General features: G+C 40.5%; 1 protein-coding gene across 5 annotated transcripts in view; it reads right to left on the reverse strand.

Annotated features, from left to right (window-relative positions):
* NAALADL2 (N-acetylated alpha-linked acidic dipeptidase like 2) overlaps nucleotides 1-20750 on the reverse strand; it is an 897010-nt gene that overhangs the window by 213851 nt on the left and 662409 nt on the right. For all 5 annotated transcript variants that reach the window (XM_087725225.1, XM_087725222.1, XM_087725221.1 and 2 more), the window contains exon 6: nucleotides 14632-14775. In XM_087725225.1, the coding sequence (XP_087581351.1) occupies nucleotides 14632-14775 (144 nt within the window). The remainder of the gene's footprint in view (nucleotides 1-14631; nucleotides 14776-20750) is intronic.

Genomic DNA, 20750 nt, shown 5'->3' on the forward strand with positions numbered 1-20750 from the left:
AATTTTGAACTAATGGTAGAAGTAGCAGCAATGTACATCAATTATCCTCTGGTTCATTTCTGATTTCTTCTTCCAACTGGAGGTCAGGATTCCAGGTCTATTCATCACCCACATTTTAGCTCATTTCAGATGTTTTCCTCCCCTTAATACATTCTTCCCAAGGCTCTTTTTGAACTTCTCTAAAACTTTGGTACCATTTCATCTCCCTAATCAATGTCACTTATAGCCTGAACATCAGAAATAATGATAATCACATCATTAAGCCAAAAGGATACTCTGCCAGAACATCATTTCATCTTTAGTCTCAGGGACAATTATCCCTCTCATTGTTCCTTCCTCCCCAAGTTGTTTTATTTCTCGGTTACATCCAACAAAAATGCAGGAATGGTTAATTGGGAAATGCGTTATAAAGAAAATAACCTGCCTCTTTGTCTTTGTCTAAGAAAAAATAAAGTTCATGTTCCTAGCATCTGATAATGATTTATTTTAAATACTAATTAAACCTTATTTCTATCCTTCTATTCTATTCTATCCTCCTTCCCTCCCTTCCTTCCCCCCCATGCTATCACTCTGCTAAACAACTAATTTCCACAATACTGTCAAATTATCTGCTAACACTGTATTACTATTATTATTCTCTTCCTTCCCAGTACCAATCTCTTCCCACTTATGACTACAACCATGCTGCTGTATGTTTACAATTTATATTTTTATTTGTTTCTTAGTATAATTTAATGGTTTATTAGTAACCTATGACTGTCACTAAGTATTGTATCTTATAATTCTTGATGAATGTATTCTATTCTTTTTATGTACACTGAGAACATATGCACCAAAACAAATTCTTTGTGTGTCCAATCACACTTGGCCAATAAAGAATTCTATTCTATTCTATTCTATTCTATTCTATTCTATTCTATTCTATTCTATTCTAATCTAATCTAATCTAATCTAATCTAATCTATTCTTTCCTTCCTTTGTCCCTTCTTCCTTCTTAGACTAAGAAAAATAAATAGCCTTATTAGAATTTAAAAGGGAAGCAATGACAAATAAGTGGTTTGTCCTTTTTTCTCAGCAAAATATTACAATAATACAACTTGATGCAAATCATGGGATCATCAGAAGAATGTCAATAAACTTAGCAGATATTTTATGTATTCAGCACCAGTTTTGACTGGAGAGGCAAGGCAGTATTAATCAATCTTAAATTCAAGATTATGCATCCCTGGATATGGGTTTATAGAAGAGAAGCCTTTGGCTTTTGTATCTTTGATGGTAGCTTTGCTTTTTTAACCTATTTTGAATGTTTTTGTTTTTTTTTTACATTTCTACATCACTGACTTCTGGTGGTAGGAAAGTCAGTGATGTCACAAGAGGGCTGTGAAAACAATATAGAATATATTTCAATGCAGTACAATAAACTGTGGAATCATCATGTCAACAGTGTGCCTTCAGTAATGACTAGCCCTAATCCCTCCTTAGATGGGCAACGATGGAAAAAAAACTGCTCCTCACCAGCAACCAGCTCAGGTAATAAAACACAAAGGCATATTGTACTGTGACAAGACTTCATTTAAAAGCTTAGTATGCCTAACAAAGACTTAAATATCTCTCAGTGGAGTATGGAGAAAAAATAAAGTTTAATTTTCTTTAAATTGTTCTGACAGCCAATCTCATGTTCCAAACATTAGACATCTGATGAAAGTTTTTATCACTTTCTGTTTGAGGAACTGATGGGGAAACCTGAAGTTAATGCAACTTGAAATATTTTCTTCATCTAAGCCACCAAGTTACTTCACCATAAAAGGACAAAAATGAATCATTGTTTGGGATTAATAGTTATAGTTTAGCTGTTTTGGGCAACCTTTAATTCCAAAACCACAACATACCATGCAACCAATATGTGTAATCTGTGTTCCCTTGCAACTGTTGACGTCAACTCAAGGCTGTGCATGGATATGAAGATATGTGAGCATCTTAAAAGACACAAAGACAATATAATTTAAAAATTCTCAATTCCTATTTGCTTATTTGGTGTACGAAAAAAGAAGTAAGCATATACACACAACCCACATAATTATATAGAATAATTCCGTGAGGATACAGCAGTGGCCTCATAACCAATTCAGTTATCCAGGCAATTGCCTCTCTTCTAAGGAATCATAGAATATATGATGTGGGTAGTGTTGGACCACATGTTTAATAATTTAATATTTTTTTCAATGATAACAGCTCAATATACTGATTATTAAGCAATAGCAATAGCAATAGCAGTAGACTTATATACCGCTTCATAGGCCTTTCAGGCCTCTCTAAGCGGTTTACAGAGAGTCAGCATATTGCCCCCAACAATCTGGGTCCTCATTTTACCCACCTCGGAAGGATGGAAGGCTGAGTCAACCCTGAGCTGGTGAGATTTGAACCGCTGACCTGCTGATCTAGCAGTAGCCTGCAGTGCTGCATTTAACCACTGCGCCACCTTGGCTCTAATATATACCTCAATATACTGATACCCCGTGAAAATATTGCATATACATATGTCTGTGTCTGGGTTTAATATTAAATCTAATTTTTAAAAGTTTGTGCTGTATATTTGGAATAGCACTAGCAATAGCACTTAGATTTGTATACTGCTCCATAGTTCTTTTTACAACATTCTATAAGCAGTTTACAGAGTCAGCATTTTACTGACCTCAGAAGGATGTAAGGCTGAGTCAACCTTGAGTCTGTCAGGATCGAACTCATGCCAGTGGGCACAGTCAGCTGCAATAACTACATTCTAACCACTGCACCACCACAGCTCCTCTGCATGCCCCCTGGAAAAGCTTGCCACTAGATGAGAAATTTTCCTCTATCCTTCTGACCTTCTGGAAGGGCCTTTCAACAATGGCTCTACTAATTGTCTGTGGTCCTGATGAGGACACACTATACTGGAGGTCATTAGTAGAAGATAAAAGTCCAACCCTTTATCAGTTTTATGCTTTTGGTTTTTAATCTTTATTTAATCACTGGTAATTTTAACACTTTTGTGTTTAAGTTTTAATGACATTGTAAGCTGACGAGAATCGCTTTTGATACTTAGATGGGCAGTATTCTGACCCAGCCTTCACGAGCCCCACTCAGTGGCCTACTCGTGAACAGAAATCCCTTTTTATTTAGAAAGGCAGGAATACATGGCATTCATTGACAAACGAAGAGGAAATATATCCAGGAAAAGAAGGAAATGTTAACAAGCCCTTCCCTGGCTGGGAAATAAGGAAGAGGGTTGTGGGAGGCACAATTGTCGGAGACAACCGTTCATGCTCCAGAAGAGTTCCCTCCGGTGAATTCCTTGCAAGGACTTCCTTGCCACAACCCAGGTTGGTCAGGACTCTTTGTGCTGGGATTGAAGTGCTAATTGAGGCTCCCCGCGGGGAACTCAGAGACTGCTACAGCTTGTGAATCACCTAAGGATATATGACCTGGACAAACCACAACAGGGAGCATACAAATTTAATAAACGCATTTAAATTAATAAATACATATTTAACCCACTGAAGCTTGATCCACACATCAATTGTTTTCTTCCTGCCTAGATAGTACCTAGTAGCAGAGTTCAGTGGTGGGATTCAAATAGTTTAACAACCGGTTCTCTGCCCTAATGACCGGCTGGATGGGCGTAGCATTGGTGGGTGTGGCCAGGAGGTGTCATAGACAGCATTTGTCCTCCTGCATCCCTTTGGGAGCAAAAATGGGCCGTGGGGAGTGCCACATTCCCCTGCACCCCATTTTGGGCCTAGTAGGCCTCCTTGTAGCCTCTTGGGAGTAAACATGGGCCACCAGGGGGGCCATGCTACCTCCCCCACACCCCATTTTGGGCCTGCACTTACCTGGGAGCCAAAATGGGGCACAGAGGGACTCCTAGAAGGTGCGGGGAAGGAAGGTGTGGGGCCAGACTGACATTTAACAACTGGTTCGCCCAAACCAGCCTGAACCAACTGAATCCCACCACTGGTTGAGTTCCATCTTTTAGGATGGGAAAGCGAACAGAGCTAGAGAAAGCCATAGAGCAGAGGAGACAGGACACTGTATTGTCAATGACAATATGGTCCCTCAGGTGAATGATGATGTCCTTAGCAAAACACCAGAAGCAAGCCTGCAGCTATGGCTGTTTCAAACGATTCACAAGATTCCTGGGGGAATCCTTTATAAATAATGTCTGGATTATTCCCAGGGAGCCTCAATGCAAAGATTTATCTGCCTCATGTTCTCACTGTGCTCATTGAGAATGCAGTCTGTTGCTTTGCCAAGCCCCTCAAATAATAACCAACCTAGCTTGGGAAGAGAGTTACTAAAAAAAAAGTGTTAGGAAGAATATACATTTAAGTAGAACATTTTTAAGGCCAGGCATCCATAAATGTATTGTGTGCCAAAGATGATGATTTTGAATCTCTCTGCCTTTCCACAGTTCAGGACAATGGAAATGCCAACAAGCTGAATTTCAGGTAAGAAATGCAGGTAGTCCTTGATTTACAAGAGTAAACTGAAAAAAGTGACTAAGGACTATTTTTCACATTTATGACCATTGCAGCATCTTTATGGTCACATGATCATATTTATGACGATTTCAATGCCCCAGGGTCATGTGATCACCTTTTGCAACTTTCCATCATTGGGGAAGCAAGATTCACTTAAAAATCGTGTCACTAACTAAACAACTGCAGTCATTCCCTTTACAACTGTGACAGGAAAGTTTGTAAAATGGGGCAAAATTCACCTAACAAATGTCTCATTTAGCAACAGAAATTTTGGGCTCAAGTGTTGTCATAAATCGAGGACTACCTGTGCAAAGTCCCACTTGGCAATCAATGGGTGTGCCTTTTCAGCGAACCTAACCCATTTTGAGGTGAAATAAAACACATTATTGATGAACGATTCTAAAATTACCTAACAGAATTTCTGCAGAAAAAGTTATACATGCATTCTTAACAGAATTTGCTCTCCCCTGTGGAACTCATGCTGTGTGGGTTATGAAAAGATCTAAAGAACTGGATGCTTAATTTTATATATTCAGAAGCTATGAACATATCCTTCTGAATAGCATTGCTTCAACCATGCTAAATTGCTCTTGAAACTAAGAATAAAACCTCTATTTAGCAGAGGAACATGGGAAAGTTGTATATGTTATTCTCAACTATCTGGTAACTATGAAAAATATGTCAGAAGGAAATTTAAAATACTACCCACTGGTAGTATTCATATTACTTCTGGGAAACACAGGCAATCCTTGACTTACAACAAGTCCTTGCACTTAGGACTGTTGCAGCATTCCCACAGTCTCTGGATCAAAATTTGGACAATGGGGAAATAGCAGAGGTGGTATTCAGTTGGTTCAGACCGGATCACCTAAACTGGTGGCACCGAACTGCAGTCCCCCCACCCGGACACCAAAATGTCCTATGTAGCCTCATTTTCAATGCCACACACATGCATGCACACCATGCACATGGGCAAAGAGCATGCACAGAAGGCCAAACGCTCACAGTTATGAACCGGTGATTAACCTAAGTGAATCCCACTACTGGAAAACAGCATGTGTTTACAAGGATTACAGCATCTCACAATCACATGATTGTCATTGTCAACTTCCCTGGCCATCTTCAGACAAGCGAAGTCAATGGGGGAAGCAGGATTTGCTTAACGTCAGCATGATTCACTTAACAGTTGCAATGCTTCACTTAACAGCCATGGCAAAAAAGATCATAAAAATCAGGCATGGCTCACAGCCTTGCTTAATAATGGAAATTCTGATAGTAATTGTGGTGTTAAGTCAGGAACTATCTATAACTAAAACTAGTAAGGAGTCCTATGCTATTTAAAATGTGCAACAAGGTTAAATATTACTAGTTATTTGTCTGTGTGTATGTGTGTGTATGTGTGTTTGTTTGTTCATTTGTTTTCATTTCAGAACTTGATTCCTTCCAAATTAGCTCAACTCCAAAAAAGAGTAGAGAAAAGAGCCTTTTGTAGGAGATAACCAGGCTGAGCCTGAAGAAGGGATCAAACACATCATCAGCCTCAAGTCCAGTGGTGTTTTTCTACTGGTTCGGACTAATTTGCCCAAACCAGTAGCATAAATTGCATGTGGTCTCACCCACCCTCTCACCCTCAACTCTATGGTATCCCATTTAGGCCCTTTTTTAGCCAAAAGCACATGTGCGGAAGGCTGAGTGCATGCACGGAGGTGCACATGTGCCAGTGGTGGGTCCCAGATCCCGTCGCAACTGGTACACTGTGATGGGAGAGGGTGTCCACCTTGGACACATATGCTGGGCGTGCATGTGCATACACCACACTGCGATGCTCCAGCTGCTCAGCAGAGGTTGCGCAGGCACTGCATACTGCATGCATGTACGCAAATGGGCCGGTTGGCTTAAATACAGGTAAGGAACACGGGCAGGCGAGTGGGTGGGCCCTCCACAACATCATTCCAGTACGATGGCTGCTGCTCCCGGCTGCCACCGGTATGCTCGTACCGGAGCATACTGCCCGGAACCGATCACAGGCATGCGCAGAGGTGAACTAATAGTGAAGGTAAGTGAATACCACCCCTACTCAAGTCCCTTCGCATCCAGAAGCCTCAAGTTCCTTTGCACCCACCTTGAATTCCATTGATCCTTTAATACTGCCAATTTGCTTGGACCATTAGTAGTTCAGATTCTTGTAGAGAGCTTAAGCTTGAAATAAACCTTTATATTCATTTGGACTGCCTGGGTTTCCTTATTTCCTGCACTTGATACCTATCAATTCATCCCAACATGTTCTTCACATGTACTGTTTAGAAAAGGACATTCTCTGTGTAGCAGGGGCAGCAAGGCAGGGGAAAAAAATCCTCACCACCTCATTAATATGGTGTATTTTTTTCTGCAAAATTAATTCTTGCCTACTAATGTATTGAATACAGACTACACTGACAATGTTACATAGTTAGGTGTTGTGGTCCAGCAGGAGCCATTGGAGCTGCCACCAGACTCCGACAGCGAGGGGCCCTATGAGTTGGCTCTGGAGCATGTGAAGGACCCTGGACAGGATTCCGACTCCGAGCAGGACCCAGAGAGGCTGGTTGGCCACCAGGAGGCGCTGAGCCTTGGACCAGTGGGGAGGAGACAAGGGAGTGTGATCCGGACATCATGCATTGGAGCAGTGGGGAGGAGCCAAGGGAGTTGTTCCTGGATGCCTGGCACTGAAGAGCTAATAGGTGTAAGGAACAGTTACGCAGTTACAGGAGATAATTGCACTCAGCTGGTGGTAATTAGTCTCCTCTCAAGACTATAAAAGGAATGCTTGTGCACACGCCCCTTTGCAGGAGTCAACATATTCACTAAAGTTGGAGAACTTTCGTGGCTAGCTTGGCAGGCTGGATTGCTGGCAACATCTTGTCTGTGCTGGCTTGCTGCCAAAGTCCTGTCTGTGTGTTACTAAATCCTTGCAGTATCTTTGTCTCGGTGTGCTTTGGTGTAGGACGAGGGAGGTCAGAACAGTTAGAGTAATGAAATGTCTGCAAGAAAACAAGCAAGCTCAGAGAGCACCAAGGACCCTCGTTTCAATTCCGAATTACAAATATTCTCCTTTAATGCATCAAATAACCTAGGCAAACAATTAGCTGCAAATCAATGGCTGCAGAGAGAATGTTGATTATATTATAAACTTTCATATCCAATGCTTTTCTCAGCATAGTTTATGGCAGGGGTTGGCAACCTTAAACACTCAAAGAGCCACAAAGGTCCTAACTGAAAGCTCTATCAATTATGGAGCTGACCATAAAACCCGCCCCTTGCCATTGAGTCTGCTGCTGGCGCACCCTGCTTCCCTCCCCCCAAACCGGAAGCTCCTCTCAAAATTGTGGTGCCGACTGGCAACAGGGAGCCGCAGCAGAGGGTTGAAAGAGCCACATGCGGCTCCAGAGCCGTGAGCTGCTGACCCCTGGAAAGATGGAACTCTTATAACAAACATATTCTTCTGTCTCCTTATTTCATGATTTTTCACATTAGTTGCTGAATTTAATGAAGTCTTTCTTTCGCACCTCCAAATATATTTTGATTGATTAACAAGAAATCAATGATTTAAAAAATGTATGTTGCCCAAGATAAACAGACTTTGTTCCCCTTGGGCCAAACGGAATCTTCAAAAAGACAGCAAAGCTCTCTTGTATGATTTCTGTAATGATGCTACGTGAGACAATGAATATGTGCTGACATTTTGCTAGACCTGTTGGTAGCTTGTTAGAGCAGATTTGAAACCAGACCTGGCAGTACAAATCTCATCTTTAGCAGCTGTGAAAATCTAGACTAGCAATTACAGTTTGCTTTCATAGAGGTCAACAATTGTGGGGAAAAAGGGACTGAAAAATCCTAGCTGATATTAAGACATAGGAGTTTAGAAAAATGGTCTCGTGGGTCAAATCACCTACACAACTTAGTTCAAGAAATTTGGAGAGCACATTAAGTATAAAGGTTTTAGTGATTGCATGGCAGTGGTGACAAACATGTTAGAAGAACATACGACAAACTCTGTAACTGAATGTCCCAAAGGTGCTTTTTCAGAAGGCAACTGGACTTCTTTTTAAAAAAAAGACGTTTCACTTCTCATCCAAGAACTTCTTCAGCTCTGGCAGGATAGTGGAGAATCTCTACAGACTTTTATCCGTACAATTTGGGATGAACACCTTTTGAATGGCATGAGAATAGGAATGGATTTCCAGAGGGGGCAGAAATTGCAGACTACAGGAACCAGGAGCACTGCTCAGGTGACCCTGAGGACAGAGATAAATATCCAAGTGCTTCAACGAACCTCTAAAACAAGGGTGTCAAACTCAAGGCCCGGGGGCCAGATCCAGCCCACGGGGTACTTAGATCTGGCCCATGGGGCCACCCTAGAAAAAGCAAAGGACCAGCCCACGGTGTCTCTGTCAGAAAAAATGGGCTCCAAAGTTCCATTTTCAGCTGCAACATCCTCTTGCAGCCCCCTGCCAGTAAAAACGGAACTCCCCCCACCACTCCAAGCTCCATTTTTACTGGCAGAGGATGGCAGGAGGCTTTCACAGCTGAAAATGGAGCTCTGGAGTCCGTTTTTGCTGGCAGAGCACTTGGGCCACCACAGACACAAGTGACATCCAGCTAGCCACATCCACCCTGGCCATACTCACCCCAGCCCCCAAGGTCAAGCACAACTCTGATGTGGCCCTCAATGAAATTGAGTTGGACTCTAAAAGGGTGCAAATGACCAACTGCCTGCAAGGAATATAACTTCTTCCATTCCCCACTATCCTGTCAGAGTTGAAGAAGCTTCTTGGTTGAGAAGCAAAACATCTTCAAAGAAAACCTTCCCCCCCAAAAAAGCACCTTTGAGGCAACCATGACCTGAGAATCTCTACAGGCATCTGTAACTGAATATATTTATGGAGATCAGAACACCAAAATCTGTATTCATATTCTCCTTCTACAAAAATCTCAAATACTAACTAAAAAGTAAGGTCTCTTTCAAATCAAGCTTAACTCCTGGTACATATATGGATTGATTCAACTACTTACATAGACATATTAGTATATAATATTTTATTGTTTTCCATTCTTGGGTTGTTGTAGCTGAATCAACCAATTTGTTGTAGTTGAATCAATCCACATATGTACCAGGAATCAAGCTTGATTTGAAAGAGACCTTCCTTTTTAGTTAGTATTTGAGATTTTTGTAAGAGACTTTGAAGATTATTATCTACTAATATTATCTACTAATATATGTATATGTGTAAGTAGTTACAACGGGATGCGGTGGCTCAGTGGCTAAGACACTGAGCTTGTCAATCAGAAAGGTTGGCAGTTTAGGCAGTTTGAATCCCTAGCGCCGCATAATGGAATGAGCTCCTGTTACTTGTCCCACCTTCTGCCAATCTAGCAGTTCGAAAGCATGTAAAAATGCAAGCAGAAAAATAGGAGCCACCTTTGGTGGGAAGGTAACAGCGTTCCATGCGCCTTTGGCATTTAGTCATGCCAGTCACAAGACCACGGAAATATCTTCGGACCTCGCTGGCTCTTCGGCTTTGAAACAGAGATAAGAACCCCTCCTAGAGTCAGGAATGACTAGCACATATGTGCGAGGGGAACCTTTACCTTTTTAAGTAGTTACAGAGTTATGTTCTTCTATCTGTCACCTGTGTCATACAATCACTAAAATCTTTATACTTAATGTACTCTCCAAATTTTTTGGACTAAGCTGCATAGATGATCTGACTTGATTAGTTTTTCAATATATTTAAGCCTATCAAAATATTCTTCAGGTGATGTGACATGCTATGCAAAATAAATATTCCCTCCCAGTCTTCATCTAAATTAGGTTGGTTTTATTTTTAAAGAACTAAGGAACTTCAGGGAATTTTCTTCCTGCTTCAGTCTTTGAGGTGGCTTCCTTTCTCTAATTGAGCAAATTAAACTGGGCTGAAAATCTAATCCCTGCATTAGTCACCATGAACAATGTAATATAAACAGTACCACAAGGAATATAGTTTAATCTCCAGCGTGTGTTCATGATGAAGTAATCACAGCCATCCACGACATGTATAACTTATTCACATTTGTTCTCATCATCCTTCTTAGATCTTGCCAACTGACTCTTAACAAAAGAAATCATTGTCCCACAGCACAGAGTGGAATCGCAAATGAGCAATGGGGAAAACTTACTGGCACAAAGTGAATATGGTAATAAGTATAAATGGCAACAGGTGAAGCTTTTGAGCTTTCTTTTTTTAAAGGAGAACAATGTCATACTTTCCGCTACATCTGAAATAATTACATGTAAAGTGTTTTAGAACACATGATATAATTGATAAGTAGAGCTGTTACATAATTAGATATTTTTCTTGATTAAAGGGTAAGTGGAAGCTGTGCCGAAATGGAAAAAAAAAACCAACAGAATTATGTGCTTTTAGATAATAGGAATATACAGTATATTACCCAAGATTTTGTCTTGAAAGTTGGATCAGATGTAGCAATGCTATGGAACAGTTGGTAAACCCTTTGTTTTGTCATAAATGCAACATTTGAACAATGTAAGATACTCTGTTCTCTTTGGGAAGCTGTGTATATGAGACACTATCTTAAAATAATAGCCTACTTTTTTTCCCCCAAAAAGAAATTGTTCCCTTTTTCCTCACAGAAGACAAAATTTAATATAGGGAATGTGTTTAAATTCTTCTCCAATATCTAGCTGATTTATTTATTTAAAAAAGAAGCAGCTTTAACAGTTTGATATCATCATTACATTCGTTTTTTAAAAATAACATTTTTATTTCTTGAATTAATTGGTTTGTACATACTATTTGCCCACTCTTAGCTTTCAGAATAGACGCTATAGATATAGAAAAATAAATTCAGAAACAGCCTTTTGTGGCATGGATTCTGAGATGAAACATTAAACATTAGAGCTACAATTTGCTAAAGTCAGAATATATACTTTTTCTCTCTCTTTCTCTGTCTCTCTTCATTGACCATATATTATTACTTCTCTCTCTCTCTCTCTCTCTCTCTCTCTCTCTCTCTCTCTCTGTGTGTGTGTGTGTGCGTGTGTGTGTGTGTGTGTGTGTGTGTGTGTGTGTGAGAGAGAGAGAGAGAGAGAGAGAGAGAGAGAGAGAGAGGAGAGAGAGAGAGAGAGAGAGAGAGAGAGAGAGAGAGAGAGATGGAGATGATTAGAACAGTTCTACTACATTTTTCTACCTAAAGTAGAACAAAAAATCCTATCCCAAACATTTTTTCTAATAGATAATATGGCCCTGAGTACTATATATTAGATGTCATGTTAGATCCTAACAAGTCAGGGGTGGGATTCAGCCGGTCTGGACCGGTTCGGGTGAACTGGTAGTTCTGGCGATCAGTTGGCCTGGCCCACCCATTACTGTTCTATTCCGCCTTATATTTCCTTTGTTTGAAGCCCAGCTGATTGGCGTGGCAGAGTGGATTGCTGCATCTCAGCTGTTTTACTCACCTGGGCCGTGGAAAAAGGTAAGATTTAGTGTTGATTTCAAATGCAATATGTGCATGCAGAGTGAACCGGTTGTTACACCAGTTTAATCTCACCACTGGTTGTAGTTTGTGAGAGCTATAGTTCAAAATGTGTGGAGGATAGCAGGCGTAACATACTGCAGACCTTTCAGATCAGAATGTCTCACCTTAATCCTCCAAAGGCTCAAGACAATTGAGATTAGAAAATATGTTAATGCTAGAAGAAAACACTGAAGGGAAATCACGACTTTCACGCATTTGTTGCGAATATATTTGTGTGTAGGTACTAAGAAAAACAAGGAGCAAGCTAGGTGTAGTGGTTAAGACATCAAGCTAGAAAACAGGAAACCGGGAGTTCTAGTCTTGTCTTGAGTGGGAAGACAGCTGGGTGACCTTTATCCAGTCACTGTCTCTCAGTCCTACAAGGGGCCAAATGAAACCACTCTTGAAAATTTTTGACAAGAAGATGGCAGGGAGTTGTCCAGGCAGTCTCCGAGATTCAGATATGATTGAATGGAAGGAAAGCAAAATCCAAGCAAAGTAATTTCAGTCGTAAGATTCAAGTCAAGGAATATATATATACACAGAGATTTATTTTTTTATTTAGTATACGGCATATCGTACATGGATTAGCAATATAAATTGAACATTTCAACTAGATTAGTAGATCCCAGTAAAATATAAATGTCAAAAAGACATTTGTGTCTATGTTCTATGTTGAAAGAGGGCCGGATGGAGCCACTGAAGCAGTAGGCATGAGCTTAAATGGATTCCAGAGGATAGTAGAGGACAGAAAGGCCTGGAGGAGCATTGTCCATGGTGTCGCAATGGGTTGAAGATGACTTCAAATTAACAACAACAAAGGCCATCTAACCATTGAAGCACAGCACTGTTTATATTTTAAAAATAAGATACTGGACCAGTATATGAACTCAACTTACAGCCCGGTCATGATATGATCTACAGTTTGACTGGGACTCTGCGGTCATACTGGGCGGGGAGGGGGGGCATTTATACTGGGAGTCCCAGCAGACACCATGTGAAGTGCAAATCCTATTGAGGATTGTCTATTGCTGATGAGTTAGTTCAAAACCTGGGCCCTTTTTTGTGGTGTCATTTATATATCTTCTTATAACTAGATGTTCAGTGACCCATTTGGCTTTCCACTAGGAATTAATGTTAAAGTTAACAAGATACAGAAGGATAAAAGAAACAATCTAATCTACCAAATCAACTGTAACAATTTCAACCAATTTTATGTGGGATAAACATGATGTCAGTTAAAAAACAGGATACACGAACATCATTGGCAGTCAAAAGCCTCAACTCCAAAACCTTAATCTCTACTCACTCCAACACCAAACAGGACCAGTTCAATTGGAGCAATAGAAAAATAATCGGCCATGCTACCACCTGCCGTGGTCATGAGTTCATTGAAGCCTGGCACTCCACAAACAATTACATCAACACATTGACCTACAACCAACCTATGAGCCCCTCAGAATCCAAATCAACTGTACAGTTAACCAGAGACAGCACCAACCCTCAATTAACCCATGCAAGCTCCCTCCACTGGAACTTTATCTACCAATGACTTCCCCATCAGACAACTCCCACTGATGACTCCCACCTGACCCATTACAAGACCCTCACTTGACATACTCACGCATGACATGACTCATCACAAGACCCATCACAAGACCCCCATTTGACACATCTACACCTGACTCATTTCAAGACTGACTCTGACCACACGGAACCCTAACAAACAGGAAGAACACTGGCATCCCATAAACTCTGCTGAAGATGTTACCTAGCCTCGCTAACAAAGTGTTTGGAAACCAATCCAGAAGCTCAGAGAATGAACCTTCACCTTCATAATGTTAAAATTATTTGGCAGGTATTGTGCAAGTGCCAGTGGATTTTCCTAGATTTGTGCCTTTCTGCTGATAAATGAGGAAGCATGCACCGGTAGGAGTGAGTTGTATGCAGAGATTTATATAGTTCTTAGGTATAAATTTAAGTAGATGCCCAGACTCTGAGGAAAAACTATTGCTTTGATGTTCTCCTGCTACTTTCCTTGATAGGGTATACTGTCCAGAGAGGTCTTATCCAACTGCACTGTAGTTACCCAAGCATATCTACAATGGAAGTGCTTATTATCAGGGGCTTTTCAGTCAATGCCATGCATTAGACTGTAATGTTTAATACTAAGAGATTTGCTACTCCTGTTATTTGAGTTCCCATCAGCTGGATCTTAACAGATATAGCACCCACTGGTTATAAGTTGACAGCTCAATGCGGTTTGGGGGTTTGTTTCTTTTTGTGCTCAACTAGCCTGTGAAATATGATATGAAGAACATGCACACACATGAAAATGGAGTTTTCATCTGATGAACTTCACCTGATTTCTGCCCACACTTCGGCAAGTTTCTCAGTTCTGCTTCCCCCTTAGCTCTTCCTAATGAACATGGCTGCAATTGGTCAGACCCAATTACATGCAATTACATGCAATGCTTTTGGAAGCCTTAAAGAACTTCCAACATTTAACAGAGGTAAGAAAATTGAGAAATAGAGCAGTGTGAGAACAAGAAAATGTTACCTGCAGAAGGCAATCTCAGGGGCTGGCAAACTTCATTTTCGCCAGCTTCCTCAAGGGAAATGAACAGCTTCCTGACCAGCGTCACTGAAATAGTCTGCACTAATAGAGAAGTGAGGTTTGATCGGTGTTGTTTATAGCTTCCATCTTCAAAAGGTTGCGAGGGGGAGGGAGACAGAGAGAAAAAAAAGACAAGGAAAAAAATATTAGTAAGTCACTATTATCAAAACTTTGTTCCATTTCCCTGTTTTTGCATCATAGTAGAATTACAGGTACTTTTCACCTCCTGACCACAAGTTTAGTTTTAGTTTAGTTTTATTGAGTTTGTATGCCGTCGTATTCCCGAGAGACTCAGGGCAGTTCACAATGAAAAAGGGAGGGGATACAAAAAATAAAATAAAAACAACAATTTAAAATTCTACAACAGCCATAATCTCGAATGGGGCTGGATAGTTCAACAGCCCCAGGCCTGCCGGAACAGCCAGGTCTTAACCGCTTTGCGGAAGGCCGGAAGGGTAGTAAGGGTCCGGATCTCCACGGGGAGATCATTCCAGAGGGCCGGAGCAGCCACAGAGAAGGCCCTCCCCCGAGGAGTCGCCAGCCGACATTGGCCGGCAGATGGAATTCGGAGGAGGCCTAGTCTGTGGGATCTAATAGGTCTTTGGGAGGTAACAAGTGAACCCAAAATTCCTGTTGCTAAACAAGACAGTTGCTAAATGAACTTTGCCTCATTTTATGACCTTTCTCGCTACAGTTTTTAAGGGAATCACTGCAGATTTTAAGTTAGGAACATAGTCATTAAGTGAATCTGGCGGCGTCCCCACTGACTTTGCTTGCAGGAACCTTGCAGTAGGGGATCACATGATCCAGTGGTGGGTTATAATTTATTTTACTACTGGTTCGTTCAAGTGGGCGTGCTCACGCGATGCTTCTGTGCGCACCCATCTGGGTGGGCGGGCGGAGCGTCCTGCCACCACTATTACCAGTGTGCCCGATCGGGGGCAAACTGGCAGAAACCCACCAATGACATGATCCCGGGACACTGCAACCATCAATAATATGAACCAGTTGCCAAGCATCTGAATTTCGATCATGTGACCATGAGGATGCTGCAATGGTTGTAGGCATAAAGAATGTTAATAAGTCGCTTTTTTCAATGCCATTGTAACTTTGAATGAAGTCCAGCACATTGGACGGTTCCACTGTTGAACTGATCTGTTAGGAAATTTGTCCTGACAACTGGAATGGGCCCTTTTGTGACTTAAGTTCACTGTTTTTGCACATTGCCATCTAAGATGGCGTAGGTTATCCTCTGCTATATCCTTCAGAAGGGCTATCCTATTCTCCTTCCACCTTTTCTTCTCAATGCCAAACAGAAGTGGGTTCCTATCTGTTTGGATCGGTTCGGCCAAGTAGGCAGTAACTCAGCCCGTCACGCTCCCAACCAGTTCTATCGGTGGCACCATAGGCACCACCATCTTGTTTTTTGCTTCTGCACATTTTTTTTACTACTGTGCCTGTGCGCTGAGTGCCTCCCTGAGCGAACCGGCAGTACAAGAAGCCAGAACCCACCCCTGATGCCAAACATTGGGAGGGCACAATTTCCACTCCACATATCATCTTTGTTGTCCTTCTCAGAAGCTCTTCCAATAATGATGATACATCAATCTAAACCAGTGTTTTTCAACCACTGTGCCACGGCACACTAGTGTGCCGTGACATAGTGTAAGGTGTGCCGTGGGAAAATTACTTTATATATAGTCAATATAGGCACAGAGTTAATTTTTTTTAACATTTTCTAATGGTGGTGTGCCTCGTGATTTTTTTCATGAAAAAAGTGTGCCTTTGCACAAAAAGGTTGAAAAACACTGATCTAAACCATGTCAAACTCGATTTCATTGAGGTTCGCATCAAGGTTGTGTTTGACCTTGGGGGACTGGGGTGGGTGTGGCCATGTTGGGTGTGGCCAGCTTGATGTCACTCATGTTGGGGGCACCTGTGGTGGCCTAAAATTGTTCCGCCAGCGAAAACGGGCTCCCAAACTCCATTTTCAGCTTTAACAGCCTCCTGCAATCCTCTGCCACTGAAAATGGAGCTCGTGAGAGCCACATACAGCATTCCTGAGCTCCATTTTTGTTGGCAGAGGCACTGCGGGCCATCCCTTGCTGTTATCCAGGGCAGCTCCAGGGTCCAGTTCAAAGCACCCCACTGGCTGGATCCATCCCCCGGGCCTTGAGTTTGACACCCCTGGTCTAAAGTAAAGGTAAGACTTCTATCTGAATAATTTTTTCCCAGGGCTTTAACACTCATGCTAAATAGGAAAGCACATTCAATGCATCTTAATCCCCCATAGCCCCATTATTATGGAGCAGAGCAGTAGTCTCACAACATGACATCCCTGAATAAATGCCGTGACCTTGACTGATTCCCCACCCCACATTATTAACTTCAAAGGATGGTTATTTAAATAGCATGATGGGTTTAAAAAGGGATCTTCAGGGCTGGAGGGGGGAAAAAGAATCAGAGACTGCAAATAGAGAAAGCAGCTTCAGTCAGAATTCTTTTTTAGGTCTCCCTGAGAAACATTCCACAGACAGATTTTAAAGGTTTATTTTCCATCTGTAGAGCCTATACACAATGAAAAGAAACTGTGTTTGTCATTGTTGAATAAAGTGAACCATCTATAAACAAGGCTGAAAAACGGCTTTTCTTTCACATTTGTGTTAAACCTTTTAAATCCTCCCTTATTATGCCCTAGAACGGTATTTTAATGATCTCCTCTCTCCCCCCCCCATTTTTAAAAAAGTTTTTAAAAAAGACTAATATAGAACTGACTTTTAACTACATTGCTAAAAGAATTGTATTACTTTTGAAATAACAGAAGTGAGTGGTTCATTAATTTTTCACCTTAAGCGTACTTGAAGTTTGACAATTTTGTGGTTTGAATAGATACTCCAAAGAACCTTATTCTGTGTTCTAGGAAAGTATAAAATTAGAACAGAAAACAAAGTATCTTCATTCCATAAAATGTATACAGCTGTACGCTGGGAAACTATAATCTATCACAGCAAATCATGAATAAGGGATATTTGGTGGAATAAAAATTTGGCTCATTCAACCAACTCAGATCTCCTGGACATCTTCAATTTATACTTAAAGTGAATACACTGACTTTAGGCATTATAATTTGGGAAGCAGGAAAAAATATATAATATGTGGTGGTCCTCGCACATATCAGAATACAATATCAAAATCTTGTGACACATGAGTAGGTTTCAATTTCTTACAAAGGCAGTGATCATGTGCTTAAAAATATGTTGAGTTTTGCAATGATTGTGATATGTTTGGAAATCTTTTTTTACTAATGTAATTGGGGGTACTAATTTTCCCCCCCTGCCCTATGCACAATGAATTTATAATTATTGAAAAATATATGTCTCATGGGGAAATATGAAGATAGAAGAGGAGGTTTTTAAGAAGAGACTGGACAACAATTTATCTGAAATGATATAAGGTTTCCTGTCTGCACAGGGGATTGGACTGGAAAACCTTCAAGGTCCCTTCCAACTCATTCTGAAATATAAGTTGTAGATTGAGTCATACAAATTATGTTTCTTCTTGAAGACAGTGTGGATAAAGTACAGATACAGAAACCCCCCACTAAATAATAGAATTTTTTTTTTAGGTATAATACCAGAAAACTATGATAAAGGGACTATGTACTTAATACTACATGTCTTGACAGCAGCGAGAGTTGGATTTGCACAACATTGAAAAAATGAGAATACCCCATCAGATGAAAGCCTAATTCAGAAAATATTGGATTGTGCAGAGATGGATAGGCTGACATTGAAAATGAAAGATAAAGGAGATACAGAGTACTACTCAACATTATTGTTATGTGCACATAAAAGATGAATATTGTCTATGACTATAAGTATGCTAGCATAATGAATATGATTATAAATAAGCTAATATAACTATCAATACTGCTATAATTACTATGTATACTATTATTATTTATATTATTATCATCATATTTGGGTTTTTATTTTATTTTATTTTTTTGGTAAAATGAAATGTCTGGATAATATACTGCTTTCAAAATAGTTATATATAAATATAAAAAAATATTTTAAAAAAGAAAAAATAGTTCAAAGAAATGATGGACAACCTCTATCTCCATCTCTGGGTTTTGTTTTGTTTTCAGCTTCAAATTTCATTTGCGAAAATTCAGGAGTACTATCTTTTATAGTTTTGAAGTGTGCATCTTTGTGCATATTTAAATCCCATCCGAACTAAATTTGGGGAGAATATTCCCATCCTTGCCTACTTATCTCATGTACCTCTGTCAATTATATTTTTACATTGTTCCAGCCAATTGAACCTAAAAGAAATCCATCCTTTTTGGGGGGTACATACAAGTGATCCAACCACAATTAATATCCTATCACAAGGATTAGAGCTTCTTTTTAAGCCTTTACTGAAAGCTGGGCTCAAAAGAGAAAATGTAATTTGGAGCACAGGTATACATCTCTATGGATGTATACTGAAGACAAGCTGCATCTTTTCCAGAGATTTTCTGGCTACCCATCACAGCTGACATGCAATGATTAGGTTTAAGGTGTTCCTGAGAAATGTGCACACCCACATACGCTCTAAATATAAAACCCAGCGGGGAAAATCAGTGTTCAGAGGGAAATGAATGGAAGAAGATAGAAACAAGGCAGATGAAGCTATGTATGTTCTAAAGAACTTCAAAAGCCTATTTATTGAAGCAAATGGCCAGATTAAAAGGCAACATGTACATACAAGTCATCAGGGGGGGGGGGGAACAATATGGAAAAAAGTCAAAATAGTTGTTATGGCACCAGGCTAAAAAAGAGCATTAAGTGAACTCTAGTTCCACTTACAGAGGCAGTTCTCCACTTATAACCAAAACAGAGCCCAAAAGTTTCTGTTGCTAAGTGAGTTTATTTATTTATTTAGTTTGTCAAACATGTATGAGATAACAGGTATAAGTATAAATACGGACATGAGCACATGAAATGAGTACAAAGAAATGGGGGACAGTAGGATAGGGATGGTAGGCCCGCTGGTGCTCTTACGCCCTCTTACAGACCTCTTAGGAATGACATGAGGTCCACAGTAGACAGCTTAAGGTTGAAGATGTGGAGGTTTGAGCAAATAACAACACAGTCAGGTAGAGCATTCCAGGCATTGACCATTCTGTTGCTGAAATCGTATTTTCTGCAAATGAGATTGGAGCAGTTTACCTTGAGTTTGATCTATTGTTTGCCCATGTATTATGACGGTTGAAGCTGAAGTAGTCATTGACAGGTAGGATGTTGTAGCAGACAATTTTGTGTACTATGCTTAGGGCTGACCCCAGGCAGCATAGTTTTAGGTTGTCCAAGCCCAAAATTTCAAGCCTGGTGGCATAGGTATTGGTGGCATAGGGTATTCTGTTGTGAGCAGAGGAGTGGAGTACACTTCTCGTGAAATACCTCTGCACCCTTTCAATTGTATTAGTATCCAATATACCATGTGGATTCCAGGCAGACGAGTTGTATTCGAGGATTAGTTGTTGTTGAGTTTTGCCACATTTTGTTGCCACAGTTGTTTAGTGAATCACTGCAATTGTTAAGTTAGTAACATTGTTGTTAAGTGAATCTGGATTCCCCATTGACATTGCTTGTCAGAAGGTCATCAAAGGCGATTACACGACCCCTGGGACACTGCTACCATCATAATTATGAGCCAGTTGCCAAGGGTCAGAATTTTGATCCTATGACCATAGTGTTAAAAATGGTTGTAAGTCACTTTTTTCAGTGCCTTTGTAACTTTGTAAAAAGTCATTAAAAGAATTGTTGTAAGTCGAGATCTACCTGTATATGTAAGCCAGCTGGGTAACTTTGGGCCAATCACCAGGAGACTAAGAATTCTAGTCCCGCCTTGGCATGAAAGCCCACTTTGAGTCAGGCATTCTCTATCATCTCAATTCACCTCTCAGGATTGTTGTGTTAGGAATATAGTCTAAGTTGGGTTGGCAATATATAACTCATATAGCAATGCTGTAACGGTTTCTTTAAACCATACTGGAAAATGTGATTGGTTGCTGT

Source organism: Thamnophis sirtalis, unplaced genomic scaffold (assembly GCF_051295495.1).
Source record: "Thamnophis sirtalis isolate CommonGarterSnake01/CBP01778 unplaced genomic scaffold, rThaSir2_p1.2 scaffold_11, whole genome shotgun sequence".
In the NCBI taxonomy this organism is placed as follows: domain Eukaryota; kingdom Metazoa; phylum Chordata; class Lepidosauria; order Squamata; family Natricidae; genus Thamnophis; species Thamnophis sirtalis.